Source organism: Euwallacea similis, chromosome 5 (assembly GCF_039881205.1).
Source record: "Euwallacea similis isolate ESF13 chromosome 5, ESF131.1, whole genome shotgun sequence".
In the NCBI taxonomy this organism is placed as follows: Eukaryota; Metazoa; Arthropoda; class Insecta; order Coleoptera; family Curculionidae; genus Euwallacea; species Euwallacea similis.
The window spans coordinates 3265011-3285933 of NC_089613.1; the positions used below are offsets into that span (position 1 = coordinate 3265011).

Consider the following 20923-nt stretch of genomic DNA (forward strand, 5'->3'; position numbering starts at 1 on the left):
TCATCTTAATTACTAATGCAGAAAAAGGTTGTCAAAGCCATTAATTGCGTTGGTTCATAAAACATCACATTAGACCCAACGACCGTTAGCTGAAGAGTCAAACTATTTATTAATCATCTTCATTAATGCTACAATTATCTTATTTGAAAATCAATGTTTAATCGGACAAATAAAAGAGTGAATATTAATTGAATTACAGGATCAATAAAGATGGTCGGTTAAGAATTTTTGAACGGCCAAGAGAATAATTATTAGAAAACTGCTGCGTCACGTTAAACGGTTGTAGAACAGTCGTAGATCTAGATGGTGGTTTAATGGCATTTAAGGCCGTGTAATTCTCGTTTAGAGTATATCCAATAATATGGACCGACTATGAACGATTCCGGTGAAGAAATGTCGGAAGTTTTTTCGAAATTTAATTTGCAAGAAAGCCAAGTTTGAATATTTATTTCTCAGGGATATTGGGTAATGTAGGTATTGCAGGAATAAGAATGTCTACCTGCCAACCATAAGGAAGGTATTTAATTCACATATTTCAGTTCATACCGTACGAGAACTGCGGTACTCGAGAGATAACCTAATTTTTTTGGGCACATATGTTCGTATAAACATATACGTATAAGGAAAGGTCTCGTTCTTGAAATAGACAGCGTGTTAATTGAAAAACGAACCACCCTCGATATTTCGGTCCTTATAGAAAATATGTGAATATGCAAAAATATGCCGATTTTATTTTCAAAGGAAACATTCTTTAAATCGATTTTCTATTAAATTACATGCATCCTCTAGCGGGGGTGGAAACAACCACTAAAATCTTAAATGAGAAGGGGGGTTGAGTTATGCTTCATTTGAAATGCTTTCTATTACTTTTCCAAATGTACCTGTTTTGTTTTTTTTATTGAAAACTTTTCCAAAAATCATATCCAAACTGTAAATAAGCTTAGGTATCAACGGTTTGTAGATAAATTGTTTATTAATGTTTTACGTATTCAAAATGCAGTCCATTATTTTCTAAACAGTAATAAAGTCTACTCTAATATTCACAAAAACTTCTACTTGAATTTTTTTACACGCAGTTACAATTCTTTCCTTCAATATTTCCAAATCTTGAGGCTGGGTGCCATAAACAACAAATTTAAGATGGTTCCAGAAAAAAAAATCCAGAGTTGTTAAATTGGACGATCGCGGTGGCCACTCAGTTGATCTTCTTCGATCAACACCTTTTGCCAGGAAACGCATCGTCTAACCATTGTCCAACAGAAAGAAAATAGTGTGATGGAGCTCCATCCTGTTGAAAATGAAGATCTTGTAAACCGCTATTATCAGTCTTTAACTCGTGAAATAAAATTTTCAGTAATAAATAATAATTTAACAAAAAACTCAAGAATTTCATCGTCTTTTTTTAATCGTATCGTTATATTCTTACTGTTTTTTCTACAAGTAGTATATTTAAATAAATGCATTTACAAATACAAGTACATAAATAAACACCAAAATAGTCATCTGTTGTTTATAAAACCCAGCCTCAAGATTTGGAAGGATTTAAGGGAGGAATTATAGCTGCGTGTAGCGAAATTCAAGTAGAAGATTTTATGAATCTTGTGAAAGTGGAGTGTAGAAAAATACTTTATTACTGTTTAGAAAGTAATGGACAGCATTTTAATAAACAAATTTTCTACCATACAGTTAATGCCTGAGCTTGTTTACGGTTTGCGCATGATTTTTCGAAAACCTCTTAATGAAAAAAAAACAGGTACATTTGGAAAGGTAATTGAAAGATCTTTCAAATAAGATATAACTCAATCCCCCTTTCCATTTGAAATCTTAGTGGCTGTTTCCACCCCCACTAAAAGATGCATGCAATTTAATAGAAAACCGATTTAAAGGATGTCTTCTTTGAAAATAAAATCGACGTGTTTTTGCACATTTACATATTTTCTATAAAGACCGAAATATCGAGGGTGGTTCGTTTTCAACTTTACACGCTGTAGAGTCGAGTATAGAGTATTAAAGTTTTAGGTATGTTTTAGTGTTTTCTCCAAAGTAGCTACAGTTTTTTAGATCTAAATTTGGATCGAGTGCGTACAGTCAAGCCGACATACATGGTACCGACAGACAGATTTATAGTACATATCTCAGAACCTATTAGATAATGCTTGTCTTGATGTGAAGATATTGATTAATTCTTTCCTTAGGAGGCAGGTCGTTTCATTATGATTTCTTCTCTTTTCAACGTTTCTTTTTTTTTTAATATTTTAACTTTTGATTGTGATCCAATTGCATCCTATATTGTTTGAATAGTTTGGTAGCTATTATAAAAGTCTTACCATTCATTAGAGTATAAAAATATTGTCTTCCAGGATCTGAGACACTGAACATAATAGGATAAGTTTTTTGGAGAAATTCGTTCCTCCCATCATCATTGGTACAATTATTTTTGCCCATTAAAAATGTTATTTATTCATTTACCAATTGCACCCAAGAAATCTAGAAATCACTATGCAGTACATAGTTAGTGCACCTCAGTAAACGCAAAATACTCATACGCCATAAATCACTTTCGACTTGACATGTAACAATGTCTCTTCTCACCTTCAATCTTAAGTTAAAAAAGCACAAATTAGCTAGACGTGCATGACAAAATCATGTATCATTGCCGGTAGTACAAAGAACAAGACTTCAAAGTGATTTATAAGATGAAGCCGTTGGACTAGCTTACTTAACCTGGCTCATGTCATATCGTTAAATCTATTTATGTTTGCGGAAATACTGAGCATAATTCCCATGTAATACGCTTGAGGGTGGATGATATATGTCCGGTTTATTTATAGGTCTCCCATAGAGGCAACTACCAAGGCTGGGCCAATATTAGCTTAGGCAAAGACCGACATCTACAGAAAGACTACAAAGTGATGGTTTACGATCTAATAAATGGATAAAATGCAAATGGAACGAGGACCAATTATTCCATGCCAGTGAGTAATATTGATGTAGCTGCCTACGCATTAAGGTTTGCGCTATGTGTACTCGACATGCCATCCAAGTTCTAAAGGCACTTCAGTAATAAGTTTGCTTAACTGACATGTCTTAATGCATTCTTGAGACTTCCTAGTATTCTTCATCAGCTTGTCATAACAAGAATTTTTTCGGAAACTTATTGAGGATTTGTTGGTTCTAGCAGAGTCAACAAGGGATCATGTTGGCTTTCTCTATTTGGAGAGTCTTAAGATGGAACTTGGGCCTTAATAAACAAATAATGATTTTCTTGTTAAAACATTCCAGATTATGTATGGATGAGAGTATGAGAATAGGTACGTTGAATGCCATTTAATCAGATAATCGATCAATAGAAAAAACAGAAAATATGATTTACTACCGAAGAAGCAGTTTCGTGATGAAAATGTCGAACACTTTGCCTATTGCTGCTTAGACATTTTAGTTTAATCCCGGTTTCTTCTACATTAGTTTAGTATAAATTTAGGCTGTTCAGTTTCAACATTTCAGGTTAATTTAAACTAATTTGATTTTTTAATTTTTTTACGTGTTTTTCGAGTGTGGAAGTTTTCTTAAAAAAAATATTCTGCATTTCTGAGTTTCTGTATTTGAATCTTCCTTCAGACGATTTCAAGAAAACTGATGAAACCCGAAAACCAAAGGTTTATTCGAACGACTAATATAACAACTTTGTCATCTTTTCCATCCCCCCTAACGACATCATTATTCCATTGATACAATTACCCAATTCATTTCCGTTCCGATTCTCCCATTAACAAGAACGCGACATCAAAACATATCAATTAATACGGCCGTGATTAAGATAACTCAATCACTAAAAAAAGTAATTTTTATTAAGACTTTATGGCGACATGGTAAGATGCTATTTCCAGCACTGATATCATAAATCGGCCTTATTGAACAGAAGAATCGATAAAGAGCAGAAGATAGTGGACGCCGCTAGTCGAGTGTGAAATTGGGATAATTGCATTGCGATTTAGAATTAACTAGAAGATTATCAAAGAACTGGTCCATGTTTCTTTCTTTCGTACATGCAACTGATTTTTGTTGCTTCCGCGTATTCACGATGTTAATTGCTTTCAGTTCGATGTTGCTTAACTGAATCTTGTTAATTGAAATTAAAGGCACGAACATTCGAGAAGAATAAACATTTATTTAGTTTTGTTAAATCGTTATTTTTCTCTAGTTAGTTAGCTACAAGTTGCAACGGTATTAATTCATTCTTCAATAGAGATTAGTTTGTATGATTCGGTCTGATGCATTTATAGGATTTCTTATCCAAGAAAGCGGAAACTCTAGTTATTCAGTAATAATTAGAATTATTTAAAGCAATATAAATCCAAGCTTATTAGCTATGAGTTGCATTCCAGACAACGTTTCCAGGCATAGGAAGTTGTGTATTATAGTGTTATGTATTTAACGTGACACTCGAAGAGTACGTAGGATTACGACAATTTAACTACATAAATCTTCTTTTCTTTAGTCCTCCTACGATGATATTTGTTAAGAAAGGTAATCTAATGAACGAGAAATTACGGATGGCCCGAAATATCTAACGGTTCCTCAGATTTCTCACTTTGACTAAATTAGCTCCATTTTGTCCGAAGTACTTAATCAAAAAGGCCAAACTACGAAATGGCCTCCCTCTTAATGTTTTAAGAAGTTTGCTAATTATTCTTAAGACATAATAGAATAAAAAATTAATGGGATAAATTGTATATTAAGCGAAGCTTTCAAAACATATGTATAATTGGAGAAATTTGCAGTCTGCCATTAACTGTTGTCGAGAGAGCTTGAAAGCCTCCTTTGGAGACTTTCCTGGTGCTTCCAGTTTATTTTTGTGGAATTGTAGAGAAACTATAAAAAATCAGGAAAATGAAAAATAATTGGCTAAGTTTGTTTGTCTCGAATATGAAAAACCACCGAAAATTGCCTTTTGTGTGAAAATTCTCTCCTCTCAGTGAGTGTATCTATGGGGATTCTAATGCGCCCCTTGTTTAATGTATTGTTTTTGTTCTCGGTTTGTAATTGACTGTGATTGTGGTGTGACTTTTTTATTGTTTTCCATTTTTCAATTTTTGCGTGATTGAGGATTCCGTTAAGAATAGTCAACTGGAAAACCATTAGACTAGATTGCTCATTTTAGCAGTAAAAAAATAATAAAAATCGTCTTCCACGTAGAAATTCTTCCTTCTCGGTGACTGTTGCTGTGGGGGCTCTAGCACTCCTTTGATTTAATGTATTATTTCCGGCCCAATTTCCTATCATTGAGAATTCTATTAAGAGTAATCAAACAGAAAATAAGTGGTGTAAAATGTTTATTTTAGCTCTGAAAAATCCTGAAAACGCCTGTCGAGATTTTTCTATTGTTCCATAAACTTACCATATTTTACTACAATAAATAATTCCTCCAGGTTGCTTTCTGCATATGTACTTCCTGACTAAAATCGCTCACAAGCCATAAAATATTATTGGATTAAAGAAACATAAATAGAAACCATTAAGAGCTTGTTAACCGTCACTAATTATCATAACTCGGAGGCGAGTGGTCTTTCCAGAGAACACACGCAGCCGTTCTAAACGATTTTATAGAAATTAACGAGTAAAAGGAATCCTCGCTCCGATCTCTGAGGACCAAAATAATTGGTCGCATAGAAAACCAGATTCCATTTGGCCTATTTGCTTCTGCTGAATTGATTCTAATTAATATATTTCAGGCCTGTCGAGATTTCTTCTCTAATAAGTCCATCCTTGTTAAAATAACATGCCAAGATTGTCTACTCGCATAATAACAATCCCCTTTTTATGTTGTGAGATTTAGGCGCTGCTATTACACATCATTATGTCTTTGGCCTTGGCTTGATCTTCACGTGAAAACCCTCAAAAATTGAAGTCGTCACGAAATACCTTTCAGATTCCCTATGATTAGCCTTAATGCTTATGCAGTTAAAAGGGCATTAGTGTGTTTTAACGCATATTTTTTTAACCTTGAGGAAGTGCAAAAGTCGTTGTAGAAATCTGATCCACATGTCTCGCCTTTTTTCTGCCGTATGAGAAACATGAAACGGGATATAAAATTTCGCTTTTAGTTATGAAGTGCTGTGTCACATCCTCAGGCTACATTTGCGAAATAGAGTCTTGAACATGGCTAAATGTTTAAAACTGGATTAGTGTACCAGAGTCAAATCTGGGAGCCAGGAATCAACTGGACTATAAAACGTTTCCTTTTCAATGTTTACTTGTTAGAGAGTGTTAAAAAGATCTGGGGAAGCTTGGCTTTACCAGGAAAATGCGAAGATATGTTTTCGTCTTTTTTTCTATGAAATAAATCAGTATTTTATTGCCTAATGACAACACCAACCTCTAATGGGCAATAGTGAGTACAATTTTTTCATCTTTGGTACATGGCACAGCAACACGCACCACAGCAGAAGCACGCAAGCACGAAGTGCCTTCTCTGCCTGCATAAGATAATTTTATAATGGTTTAAATACTTAGACTTTGCCCTTTAGTTGAGTTAAGAACTTAATTCCTTATAAAATGCACGATGAATCTGCATTTGCTCCCACAGGAATGTCCAATTTGACTGAACTGCCATAAAAAAATGTCTGTGTTTTTTGTTGGAAAGGTTTCAAATCGAAACACTTCAAAATGAATAAATTTGTGCCTCCCAAATTTACAAGTCACGATTAATCTAAATAGATTCGAATGTTTGAAATGGCAGCCACAAGTGTGTAGTTTTAAAACCCTGAAACTAATCGTAGGTTTACCATTATTGAGCTGACATGGAGGATTTCAGTTTATAATACAAGTCATGAAGTTTAGTCTCGAGTACGGGTTATTATGCAGAGACATTAATTTTCAAGTTTTATTTTATACATACTTTCTAATATCAAAATTTAATTGCTGATAGGAAGTTATCTTTTTCTTTACTTTACAGCGAAAAGGGCGTTTTCCATCTGAGAAAATGTTAAGAGGAATAGAGATGATTATACAAACTTTGATACCTCTATGCAATCAGGTAAAATGACAACGAGGATATTGAACTCTGAATCAACAAAATAATCATTTCAATATTATTTATTCTCTTCGAAAGATGGTAAATAATTTTATTGATAAAGAATATTGACTTTAATAAATGTGTTAAATTTTCTTATTATACCGGTGTCACAAATATAAATTTTATATTTATTAGGTGTATGTAAACACAGATATGATGAAGTCATGTTCTTGTGCGTTCTAAAGAAATGTTGAATTGTGTATATCAGGTCAAGAAGACACAATAGAGACAAATTTATTTATCAGAAATCCTTCAAGTGGATACAAACTATTTATCCTTCACAGTAAATTGGAAACAAAAACATGATTTAACTAAAACAGGATCATAATTCAACAATTTCAATTCAACACAAGAAGACTTTACCTCCTTAGCTACTTCTTGTGCATCTACAACATTGGTTTTTTAGCAGAAAAATGAAGTTTGTTCGTGACCTTTACTGTGGGGGTTCTAACACCGCTACGTTTTTCTTTATGTATAATTGGCAATCGATTTTTCTATCATTGAAAATTTTTAAAAAATGTTAAATGAGGAGCCAATGGCTTACATTATGAATTTTGGCTGTGAATAACTCCGAAAAATTGTGTTTTTTGTAGACAATTTAGGTGTATTAGTGATTTATTGCGCGTTCTCTGGCACGTGTTTTTTTCACTTAAGTTTTTTTAAATAATATTGTATTCTGGAAAAAATAACCGATTGAGAGGACATTGGCTTAAACCATTTATTTTGACTGAGAATATAATTTCAAATAGTGACATTTTGAAGACGTTTTTAAGTATTTTAAGAAGTGTGATCATAGGGGATCTAGCATGACTTTAGTTTCTTATATTGTTGGCAATCAATATTTGCATTTTTAACGATACAATAAAGAATAGTCAACGCAAAAGCCATTGGTATAAATTTCTTACCTTTGATATGTTTTTAAAATTAGAAATCACGTACTTTGCTAAATGTTTTGAAACAATATTAAGCGTCGTAACTTCACAATTTGAAAATCAACAAATACTTAATTTCATAGTAGGTACATACCGACATAGTACACTTACTTTCACATGAAATGCCACCCAGTAATAATAATAATTAAGTCTTGTAATTTTGGCAAAATAATGCTTCATAATAGAGTAACAAATGATCAGAGTTTCAGTAAAAAAGCAATAACATTTATTAATTAAAAAATTATAATAATAATAAATGACGTCCGGTTGGACGATGTCGCTGAATCCCTTCTTCAAACCATGAAGACCATATTCTCGCAATAATAGAGTGGTTCCGATTCATTCTTCGGGCAATTTCACGAAAAGGAAGTCTATCCTCCTTCATGTCGATAATTCGCCCTCTATCAAAATCCGAAACGTGGAAAAAATTTCGACGCTGTCTCACTGGGAGCATTTTAAGATGTCTTGTGCACAGTTCAGTAACAAAATAAACTGATGTTTCCATGTAAATATTATTTTATTTATTAACAATTGAGTAAAAAATCTGGAATTTCGATGACAAAAAAACCCATTGGCATTCTTCCTTTTTTACCGAAACTCCGTTCATTTGGTACTCTATTATGAATCATTATTTTGCCAAAATTACAAGATTTAATTATTATTATTACTGAGTAGTGTATTTCATGTGAAAGTGAGTTTATTTCAAGACTTCTCAATCAATTGACGTGAAGTGAATAAAATAATTTTTTCCAACGGTCCGCTTTTTCTATATTTACCAGAAATTTCATTTTCATAACTCTGCTATTTCAAAATACGTAAATTACTGATCCTATAGTGTTATTTTACGAATTCTGAATCAGCAGGCATTTAACCTTGCTCTACACATAAATACCTAAATTATTGTCCTTTTCGGACCCGGGCCAGTGTGACAAATACCTACATGCTAATAAATATTAGGCGTTTGTAAATAAGTTGACTTAGTAATTGAATAGTAGATTTATCAAAAGGAAAATGTTAAATAGAAATTGAGAGTATAGTGGAACTTCATAGAGCAGTTTCAGAATCGCGAAAACTCAAAAACCCAAACATAAAACATGGGATCGAACTATTTCAATTCATCTCAAGCAAACATTTCCTTCTTATATATCTTTTTCTGCAACATCTCCAATATTTGCAATTCTTATGTTATGGCTCCTCAGCACACGTCTCCCTTCACGGCCCAATTGCCACCTTTTATTTAGACATTCAATTAAATCCTTAAATGCAATGTTATAACTGAATGTCCGCACACTCTTGACCACCGGGTCAACGGCACTAACTTTATATTACCCGCTGATTCATTTATATTCGAAAATCGAGTTGGCTAATCACATAATGAGTTACCAAATTGGTCATAGCAAACCATAAATAGGAATAATTGGATAAATTTATTGTGCGTTTCTCTTATGGTCTGTATATTGCTGCTTGAAATGTTCAAATATAATTAGTGAAGAAAGCAGGAATTTTCTGAAGAAAATTCCTTTGGAAGTTACAACCAGAATTTCCAAGATTATTTGTATAAAGTGGGTCTGTTTGATCTAATAAACACTCGTTAATATTCTAAAAAGCCGTAACATGTACGTCTTAATATCTAGACCTTGAATATATCGATGTAGCTTCAAAGCTATGTAATTTGTATTAGAAATTAATGGGGGCTTAGCTAGAAGTTTAAATTACTGAGAAATATTCAATTTGTGGAAAATCGAGAAAATATATCTCGTTAATCTTCTGATTTAATGTTAAGATTTTTCATGTTTTCAGACTACACAAAAAAAGCAATCTTGACCCATAACTTAACCGTGGTTGCCCGGTACCATGTAATAATGTACATAAATCGGCTTTAAAATAACTCAAAACTGCCCTAAGCATTGCTACTGTGTAATTGGGATTCAATACGGCCATGTATAAAACATACCTTGGGACTAATTATTAAGGCGAATTATTATAGGTTACAACTAAGGATCACCAAGCAAGTGCTAGTTATGTGCATTTAACGTCACTGGTTATTAATAATTTATCCGAATTTTTTATTACAGAGTTGGAAACAGTTATCAAGTTTGGTGGAATTGAATAGAAATATTCGGCATCGCTAGGCTTTTTTGAATTATCGTTTTGATCCTCAGAATCGATTTGAATTTAACACAAGAAGAATTTTTGACCAATTGAGTAGCTGCAGCTAACATTTTGTTGGGCATTAAGGTGGGAAGCCATCTAGTGACTTTACGACCAGATCGAGGTTTTGTACTGAACTATCAAAAACACTTGTTTTGGTATATTTTATACAAAATTGAGCTATTACCATCTTGCTTTATTAAAATATTGTACCATTACAACCATGCCTCCAGTTGTTTTATTCACGGCCATATTTTAACTGTAAAAAATTATACAGGTTTTTGAAGTAAATTCAGAGATAAATTCCATCAGCTGCAACCAACACTATTAATAATATAAAGGACATTATTTTATGCTGGTAAAATTACTCATTACTCGACTACGACAAGATCGATATAGACAAACAAATGGAACTTGCTTAATTAACGACCGAAAGAATTCTGCAAATGCAACCGGAATATCAGCTCTACTCAAACCATTTCTGGTTCGCCTCTTCAGGGCTTAAGCGGTTTTTAATGATAATTAAAGACTGGTTACCTCCTAGGAACTCGCATGGCTTTTCGCAATATTAATTATTATTAGCTTCCTCCGGCTACGATCGTTTATTATTTTTACTAGCTGACACCTGAAAGTTGAGAGCACAGGCTCTTCAGTTGGAGAAATTGCTGTTTACGTTACGAGAGGGGAAAGTAAATCGTTTCTTTACGTGGAAAGGCTAAATGGTTTTTTTTTCTATTGTAGTTGCTACTGCCCTTTTTGTAAGAGGAGCTAGTGGCAAGTCAGTAAAAGGAATGAAGTATTCAAATAGAAATTGAAGATTAATTGTACGAAAATAAGAAATATTTTTCTGAAATTGCTAGCCCCAAAATCTCGTCTGGGGCAATGCTGCTGACCACCTTATAAATGGACGAAAACATACTTAAATCCTTGTGAAAATAATCAAATGCTATTTGGTTTTGCGCTTAATAATAACCTACAATGAACAGTTCACTCTCAGTTGAGGTAATCCTCGATGTAAACATTTGTAAGTACCGTAAAACTGCTTTGTTTTTTAAAACGTTTATAGCATTTATGCTTCTTGGAAAGTTAAAAATTGACCAGATTATACGTTAAAAAAAGCTATTAATACGGAGAAAAAATTATTAGATAGAATAAAATCGAAAGCTAAAAAAGAATAAAAGTACACAAATGAAAAATGCACTAAAGCACAGAAATCGGAATAATCCAGGTTTTTAGACAACGTCCTCTTAATCTTTTTCACACATTTTAGAAAAACAATCTTCATTTTTTATTCTTTTTTCGACGACAAAATTGAATAATTCTGCATTCATCTCCTAATAAATATACAACTAATTAACCCGTGCCTTTCACTACTTTTTAACCCATTTTGAAATCAAAGAAAAATAGTTGATTAACGCTTTTAGCTCACACCTAAAAATCAAATTTATTACCGTAATTTATCCAATTTTTATATAATCCCAGGCATAATTACTGTCCGCAATTAGCGGAATTGATATGCAAATTTACGATTATAAAGACAGTAAAAATGCAATCGAAGCTTCCTTGAGCGCGCAATTTGCAGAAGTATGTTTACTTTTTTAGATGTATTAAAACTTTGGTTATGTGGGATTAAATGAGAATTTTATCGGATTAATGGGAAAAGTATTTGGAATTCATTTCCCTTGATTTTAGTGTTATCGCTAACACTGTCTAAGAATGCTCGTAAATCCAGCTTTTTTTTGTTTGGTTAATAATCGTGGGCATGTTTTATGGGAGATTTGCATGCAGGTTTCAATCAAGGGGTAAATTAGTGATGGATGTTAAGGTGTTTTTTTTTTCGTTTAAAATATGAGAAGTTATTAAAATTGAAAAATAAAATAAAACAATGAAAAATTGAGAATGGTGAGCTACTCTTCGTTATTTTTCTTTGACTGCCAAGCATGCTTGAAGATTTTATAAAACGAGGAGGTAATAACCATCGGTTGATGATTTTTGGGTGATCCTGAATCGATGGACAGAATTCTCTACTCTAACACAATGTCATTCAAAACAGTTTTATCTGTTCACGTACGGAAAATCGCACTTTCCAGTCTCTCGAGAATACTTCCCCTTGAAATTATTCTTCCACCCTATACTTATCAGATTGAGATTGAAGTACTGATTTATTATCTGTTACCCTATCTATCTCTTCTACAAAATCACTATCGAATTAATCCAAAAAAAGTGTTCTCAAATTTATCAAGTCCTGTCGATGATACTGAGTATGTTTATCACAATCTTAAATTCACGGATTTCAAAGGTTTTAAAACAGTTGAACTCTCAGCATTATACAGAGCAATTTATCTAAAAAAATCTGGTTGCATTGTGAGATAATTGCCATATAGGGGTTAATTAGCTTTTTCAGTAAAGAAAAAATCATGAGAAAACATCCACATAAACATGATAATTAACAAAACATTTTAAGTCGCTAAAGATGGAGGATCACTAGGTGATCATAAATCATTGAGAGGAAAAGTATTTAGTTAGGTATCTACAAAGCAAAAACAAAACTACAGATCTGCAATAGTGAGTAGAGAAAAAATTATTCAAGTGACAAAATTACTTAAATTTTAAAAAGAAATTTTAAAGAACATTTGCGCACTATGTATCATTGGACCGACGAAGGAACAAGTACACATTTACTAGGAGCAGCTGCATAATATTTTGTTCTGGAAAACACTAAATTCATTGCAATAACTAATAACATGTTGCAACATTGAACTAAAATTATTGGTTTATTTATAAAATGTCTTGCAGCAAATCTGACTCAACATCAAGATATTTTTGCATAAAAAGCGGATTGGCATGAGCAAATTGATTCTATGCAAATTTGAGAAACGTGCATTAATAATCACTAAAATAAAACGAAAGAATCTTAAAGATACCGTCCACTTGGAGTGGTATAAGTAAAGAAAGGGGAATGCAAAAGTGATTTTAAAATATTAATTAATTTCCCTAGGATGGTATTATTAGACAATCTTCATTATCATAAATGAATAATGAATTTTAATCCAAGTAAGTGCCACTTTAAGAGATTTTTTTTTGTTTTAAGATCTATGTTGAATGAAATATGAAAAGTAGATCCGTTTCAAATTTCATATTATATAGGAACCACAGAGTTATGGCCCATAAAGTTTCTCTCGAGCCCATGTAGCAGAGAACCATAAACTATGGAAGAATGTGAAAGCTAGATAATTTAGGTACTGCCCGAACACAATGAGACGTTTCTTGTATATACGTATAGCTAACGACAGTCTTCGCTTTTAAACCTCGTTCGCTTTTGTATTTCTACATCAATGAGCAAGTGCCTTCTGGTACTGTTAAACATTATGACAATACTAGAGGCAGCTCCAACCAATTTGTTCGCTTCGAAAGCATTGTTTGTTATGGAAAATTATTAACAGGGAAAACTCCCATGACAAATAAAATCATTAATCACTATGGATTCTATACAGCGAAACAGTTGCAAAACCCAATTGGTCTACTTGGTCTGAGACTTAAATTATTGTGGAATAACTTAACGGATTTGAAAGTACCTACTTCTTCATAAACCATCTTATTTACACATTACCATGAAAGACCTAAACTTCATCAACCAACCTACCTTCCCAAGCAACATGTTACAAATTATTAATTACACAGTCAACAGCTTCAATCGACATGAACAGATGGTTCACGTCCCTTAAGGGACTGAAATGGGTAATTGATGGTTCGAATGTATGTCGAAGCCTTCAAGTATAATATGGCAAAATAACGGCTACTTTAGCCCACTTTCATAATTACCCTTTATAGTATTAAAACCTTGAATGAGGTGCTCGTTTGTAATTTCATACTGACTATAATAATTCGTATTAAATGCCGCTTTATCAAGGTTGGGTTAATGAATAAGTTATTTTGGTTTATTAAGTATATGCTAACCCGAGCTTAATTAAAGACAAATTTTAAGATTTAGAATTTGACTTCAAACCTCATATCGCAAGGGGCAAAACGTCTTAAGTGATATTCTAGTAGGTATCAGATCGGCTGATCCATGATCGACATGCCATCAAGAGGTGACTTTCCCAGTTTAGAAAGCATGTGCCCGTCAAATCGACCAGTTTCATGTCCATTTGAGAATTCCAAACCAGTTCGCGGTACGACGAACATGTGCATCGCTTTTTCACTTAAGCCACCGTGGATCCTCTTAACAAGTGCATTTCTCGCGAGTCTGACCCCTGAGTGGTTGCCGATGGTTGGGACTAATGCGTTTTTTTTGCTAAGCTGTTGACGACCCCATTGGTTAATGAGGTTTTAAGAATATGGCTTTATGGTAATTGGCGGAGATGTATGTGGTACAAAGGCTTGGGAAAGTAACATATATTGGGCGACGATGAACCATAGATCAAAGGTGTTACTTTGAGAAGTGGAAGAACCTGTGCGTGTTCATTAGAGCTTCCTGTTTTAAAATACGTTCTACACGTTTTAAGGAGAATTGTTCATTATTTTTTTAAGAGTGCTGGTGTGTTATTCTCAAAGAAGAAAAGACAGAATGTCTCGTGTTGCCCTTTATCAGGATAAAAATGAGCCTCCTCACACCGTCAAAGATTCTGAATTTCTTCTATGAGTAATCTTTATGGAATTTCTGAACAATCTGAATCCACACTAAAGACTTAACTCTTAATTATTTACTTACCAATTGTAAAACACGGCCAATAACTAAACTTGGCTCCACCGATTTGGGTGATGCACAGAAGTACATCTCCGACCAACAAACAGGCCACGTGATTGGTTTGGCATCGCCAGTGCAGTACGTGATGGGTGGCAGGTAGCAAAGACCCAGCTGCCAATGTTGCGGCTAGGAATATGGCACTGATAGCCAAACCGATTGGGTAAATGGCAAGTTTCACCGAACTCTCCATGGAACTTTGTGTCAGAATATAGTTCCGACATGTTATAATACTGGGTGAGCTTCCGCCTGAAACAAAAACGAGTTTGTGATGTGAGTCAGGTATGACTGAGGTCTCAAATTATCGCCATGTACACACAATTTGGTCCTTAAGTTCGTAAACATGTTGTGTTTTATCGGTGAGAGCCGTTTGGAAGGGAATTTTTATGCCTGAACTTAAAGATAGACGCTGAATCGGTTTATAGGTCTAGCCAGTAATCATTATATCAAATTGGGTACCCTGGGCTTTTTGAAGTTGCCTCTCTACAAGCATTTATGAGCAGGTAGTGGACTTTTTATTAAGGTTTTATCTTGAAATTCTCAATTTCGGATCTTCACATATGAATGTTTCAAAGTCGTAAAACGTTTAGTATAGGTGGGACGATACCAGTGAAGATCCTTTTGACTTCAGGAGAAACTGAAACAAAAATTCCTCAATTCTAGAAAGGACGCATTTAAATACTTTTTAAATTCGTCATTAAGAGCGGGTGGATAAAGCTTTAATCATGTAGTATTTTTAACTACTCGAACTATTAACAGTATGGTATAATTAATAAACTAATTTCAATGAGTTTGACATAAGTATGAATATAAGGTTTTATGCAAATAGCATAATTACAAGCCGGTTTTTAATGGTCTGGTTTACTACTCGGAAACTTCATTTTTCGCATAATGGGGAGAAGGTCAGTCAAAGGAACAAAAAAAATACAAAAAAGTCTAAGAATAAATTGAGTTGGTTGGATAGAGGAAAAGAGTGACAATAAAAGCGAACGAAGAGGAAGACTTTGAAGCACAAACCTTCAAGGTGTGAAGCTGGAACTGAATAACTTAATGGACGAGAGTCAAGTCGGTTTTAAGAAGGTTTCTTCAGTCAAAAAATATTAGTTTTTATTAATCCGTTAGAGAGTGCTTTCGCCCTACTTACTATCGTTGTTCACAACATAGCGATGCAGTTTAATTTTTTTCACCCTGTATATGTTTCTTATTATCATTTTAACCTCGATAAAGCAGCTGATCATGGGGCATCTGGTGTTTAAGGGTCGTTACCTTCCTCGACACCCCAGTTTACGTCCTTTCCAAGTATGCAGCCATTGTTGGTATTTTTATCAGTCTTTGGCGTATTTGTGACTGGTCTAACGAACATCATTACAACAATTAGCCTTAATGCCTTTAATGGTGATTGTTTCTGCCATAAATACAAGTTCGTTCTTTGCGGTTGTTTGCCTTCGATGGCGGACCTTTAAGTTATTTTTCATTGTTCTATTTCGCGTTTTCATTTACGCGAATGTCGGAAATTGCGCCTAAACCGATACAAAACAAGAAAACAACAATGAAGAGAGTGTGCAAGAAAGGGATTGCAAGTCCCCTAATGCCCTCGCTCAAACCTTTCTCGGAATTTTGCCTTCGTAAATAAAGTGAATATCTGGTAGTATAACGGATGGATTTTCTACACCTCAGACTTAGGGATCAACTATCTTCAGCACCTTCCTCATAAAGAAGGCTTAACACGGATTCTAAATCGAAGTATCAACTTTAGAGTGACATTTCTGCAAATGTAAATGAAATCTAATAAAGAATTGCAGACGTTTTAATTCTAATAAGTCTTCTTCGTTGGAATCTTCATATTTGGACGATGAAGGATTTTTTAGTCGAGTTATAAGCTGTTGATTGACTTCAAAAACCCCAGTAAAGACATTTTAATTTTTCCTATTTTTATGATTAGATAATCCGGATAGATGTATGGTAACTTCAGCTTTTTTCCCTCGGGCTTGGAATACCTCAGTATCTAATACTGAATCGAAATTATCTGCAGTGATGTCAAATGCAGGGTGAACTTCGCAAGAGTATTGCCTAAGAAACTGCATCATCAAGTCGTATTTTGATTTCCATGTGGGACGATCATAATTTGAATATGAGAAGAAGAGTTAAGTGCAAAGGAGATAAGAAGAAGAAGGCTTGAAAGAACATACCACAACTACAATGAGCGAAATGTTTAACGGAATCAAATAATCTTCAATGCTGTTATTTTAGTATTTATGATGAATGTGAAAATATACTTAAATAAAATATATTAAGGAAAGGGATTGTATAATTTTTCGTGCTAGTCATTCTTGAACTGTGCTGAAGAATGAAAAACTTAAATGTTGTAGAGAAAAGGTGGTCAGAATTATCTTGGATAGGCTTTTAAATTTGGACTCGAATTGTAGACACAACAGGCTTTAAAGATCTCTTAAAAGATCTTAAAAAAAAAAAAAATATTTCCAATACGAAACTGTTGTAAAAATTGTTAAAAAGAGAGATTCCGTGAGTTTGTCTATAAGTTACAAAATATGCATTTTTCTGAGAATCAAATTATTGTGGAAACAGATTCTCTCGTTCACATGATTTTTTTAGCGAAGTAAGGGGACAATGTTATATTCAGTTAATTTTAACCGAGGATAATGTGTAATTTCTCGGCTTAAATTAATGCCTCAAGTCGAGTTTTTTCAAAAACAATACATTTTCACACATTTTCTCTGTATTGATGATAATAAAGCAGCATCTCCTTCTAACGTTACAGAAAACAATCGTGTGAACGTGCCCGTTCATCGAGCAAACTGCGGGCATGTCTTGTTGAAACAATTCTTACAAGAAAGGAATCAATATCAATATTATTCAAATTCTCAGTCAGCTTCCAGGAAGTTTATTATCGCCTCAAATTAGGCTTTGAAATGTATAAACAATTCTAGGGAGTTCTTATAAATATCTCGAGAACTATGTAAATAATACAAAAATTCCCAAAAACCCCCAGAAATTTGGGAAAAAAATTCTACCATGTAAAAGTTACATCTGAAGACCCTTAAGTCTCTTTGGATATTTTAAGAAGTACTGATCAATTCTAGGGACGTCAGGTCCAAGTTTGAAATATCTTTCAGGTCATTAATTAAAGCTCTCAAGAATTTGCTATTTATAGAAGATAATTTCAATAGTCAAGATTATCCAAGATGTTCGAATATCTTAAATATTCAAATACATTTTCAAATAATATCAGTGTTTGTGTAATTATAATTTATACAAGTGAATTAACAAGTTTGCTTAAGTTGTTAGAGTGAATAAATAGATTTAAGTCAAGAGTTTTATACTCAATTTTATTCATATTTGAACTTCAGCAAGAGAATCAATTGGAAAACAGAAATCTCAATTTAGGTGAAGGAATTTTACCAGGTTTAGCAGTGGAACACTATCGCACATATCCTGCAGATTTAAAATACTCATGACCCTCAGGTGTTAGATCCCTCAGAGCCGTACGCTTTGGGATTTAAACTTGACATTCGGGTCATAATGATTTACATTACAGCCTTGGCGGATAATAAACTATTAAATCACTAGTGATTAAAACGTTATTTAGAGCGTTGCTACGCGTTGGGTAATTGACTTTCAAGATTGAATAAAATATTTATATGTAGTTGCTTTTGACGTCATTCCAGGGCAACTTCCCATTTCTTAGAATGAAAAATGTAGTCCTTGAAAATTCTCACGAAGATTTCGGGAAAGAGATATCTCGAATTTCTAAATTAAAGAAAAATTGCGTTAAGGGAAGAAAAAGAGTTCTAACTGTCACTGCATGGATTTCTGATCGTCAAATTGGCCCAAGATGTGTCTAGAAGTTTTTATAGTAAGTTTCAAAAATTGCTTTCTTGTGCGACTTCAATTGCAGACATAATAAGCTTCACGAAGGGGGATGTTTGATTTTAGATTTTTTTAAATCTACAATGAATGGGGTTTTAATCATCAAGTTTTCTAAGCAGTTAGCCAGAAGCAGTACCGGCTTTATGGGGAGGAGCGAGGTTGGGCGGCGGACTTTCCTGGTCGGCGGCTTTTCTTGAGAGTAGGCAGACGGTGATTAACAATTTCGCTCAGGGCGCTAGACTTGCTAAGGCCTGCCCTGGTCATAAGTATATTCAATTATGTAGATGAAATATTCGCACCTCGACTTGTTCTCTCTAATTTGAGAGCTTCCACAAAGGAGGAAGTACGGAGAAGAATGAATATTTTAAACAACAACATTTTGCAAAAATCGAAAAAACGTAACCAAAAGAAGTGGAGAAAGGTGTCTTTTCAATAAGTTGCATCATTTTCCCTTTGGAGATATGAGTGCGTAACGGGAATTTATTAGCCAAATTGTCAGGTGAGGGTCCACAACCCAAAACTGCGAACTTACCAGCATGTTCAAATATGTGTTCAAGGCAGAAATTTGCTGGTTGCAGGAACACTTCGCTGGCATTGACCCACAAACTACCGTCATTGGTCAAATTGCTTTTATGGAACTTTCCCGCCACGACCGGCTCCACTTTCTCCTCGCATTTTGGAAAACCTGCACCCAACTTGGCACTCGCTCCCACATCAATGCTGTATCCCGGGTCGGAGAAGAGGATGCAAGTCGAGTTTGTCTCCGAAAAAATCGCATCTTTGCCGCAACACTTCTTCACCAATGGCAAAGGTTTTTCTTCAGGTTTACTATCAGGCCGGCAGAAGATCACATAGTCATAGTCCAAACAGAACTGACTGGCTCCCATTCTTACATCAAAAGTTACGCTCAACATGTCGCCGTTTATCAATGGTATGACAGTCCTGGAAGTGAGATCTTCTATCATAGATTCTGAGGTGCACTGAGGCCGACTCGATTCATTTACTGCCCATCTTGGAGGGATTTCTTTAAACTGCTTCAACTGACCCTTGTACAAGATGTGCAAGTCCCATGAGGAGTTGAAGGATTTCAAACACCTCCTGTCGTAGGTCAGGGTCTCGTCTAAGGCACAACATTTTGCGATTGTTACATACTTTTTTACCGGAACTATTTCCGTATTCACAACCCCGAGCAACATGAAAAGGACAAAATCTGCTTTCCACAACTTCATTGTTGGAAACAAAACAAGTTTCTGTCATTCGAGCAAAATTAAACCAGATCTAGCGTGTTTGAAATGGCACATTGCCGCCGCTTAAGGTCCGTCTACATCTGATACGCGCCGATAGTCAACTGTGTTTTCTTCGGATCGCCTCGAAGTCGGAGTTAACAGTTAACCGTGGACCAGCCTTGTCCTTACCTTTCTAGTCTGACTGTGGCTATAAAGCGGCCGCCATAAATAGCTACTCAGGTGTTACTGTTCCTAGTAGAGGTAGTGATAGTATCGTAGATAAGTAGATTCTTTGTCGTTGTGTTAACCCTTAACGAACGAGCGCATTTTTCTAGAACAAGACCAATAAATCGGATTTTAGCAAATTCATTGCTTCATTACTAGAGCACTAAAGGCGCACGGTTAATATCGTTTTTATTGGATTTTATGGAAATTTTCAGTAATAATACGTAGTATATGAACATAGCGTCCCCTTAATACTACAAATAGGCAACTCGAAATTTGGCTTTTTTCGCAAAATTGACTTAAAATTTACACTCAGAATTATAAGTATGAAAATCTGTCAATAGATATTTATGTCTATTTTGTTAGGTGATCAGCGACCTTAAGTATCTTTTTCAAATATAGTCATTAATGTAATTTTTTAAATACAATTTTTAATAAGTCAAAATGGGCAAAATTCAAGTTACCTATTTGTAGCACTAGGGCGACGATGTACGTCATATAGGGTGTCCCTGAAATGACTGTACAACGCAAAAATTCCTTAATAAAAAATAAGGTGTTTTAGGTAACTTACCTGTATTCAATGTAGCTTCGTTTTGCCGTTACAGGACGTTAAACTTCTCAAATTAGTATCGTTCTTTAGAAATAGTTGTTAAACGCTTTCAGCGATTTTCACTCATTTTAG

The 20923-nt window shown here is 34.3% G+C and overlaps 1 protein-coding gene across 1 annotated transcript in view; it reads right to left on the bottom strand.

Annotated features, from left to right (window-relative positions):
• mthl1 (methuselah-like 1) overlaps nucleotides 1-20153 on the bottom strand; it is a 52307-nt gene extending 32154 nt beyond the window's left edge. Inside the window, exons 1-2 of the mRNA XM_066389924.1 lie at nucleotides 19323-20153; nucleotides 14870-15151 (exon numbers count right to left, since the gene is read on the bottom strand). Of these exons, the coding sequence (XP_066246021.1) occupies nucleotides 14870-15151; nucleotides 19323-20019 (979 nt within the window). The 5' untranslated portion in view covers nucleotides 20020-20153. The remainder of the gene's footprint in view (nucleotides 1-14869; nucleotides 15152-19322) is intronic.
• Between the last annotated feature and the right edge of the window lie 770 nt (nucleotides 20154-20923).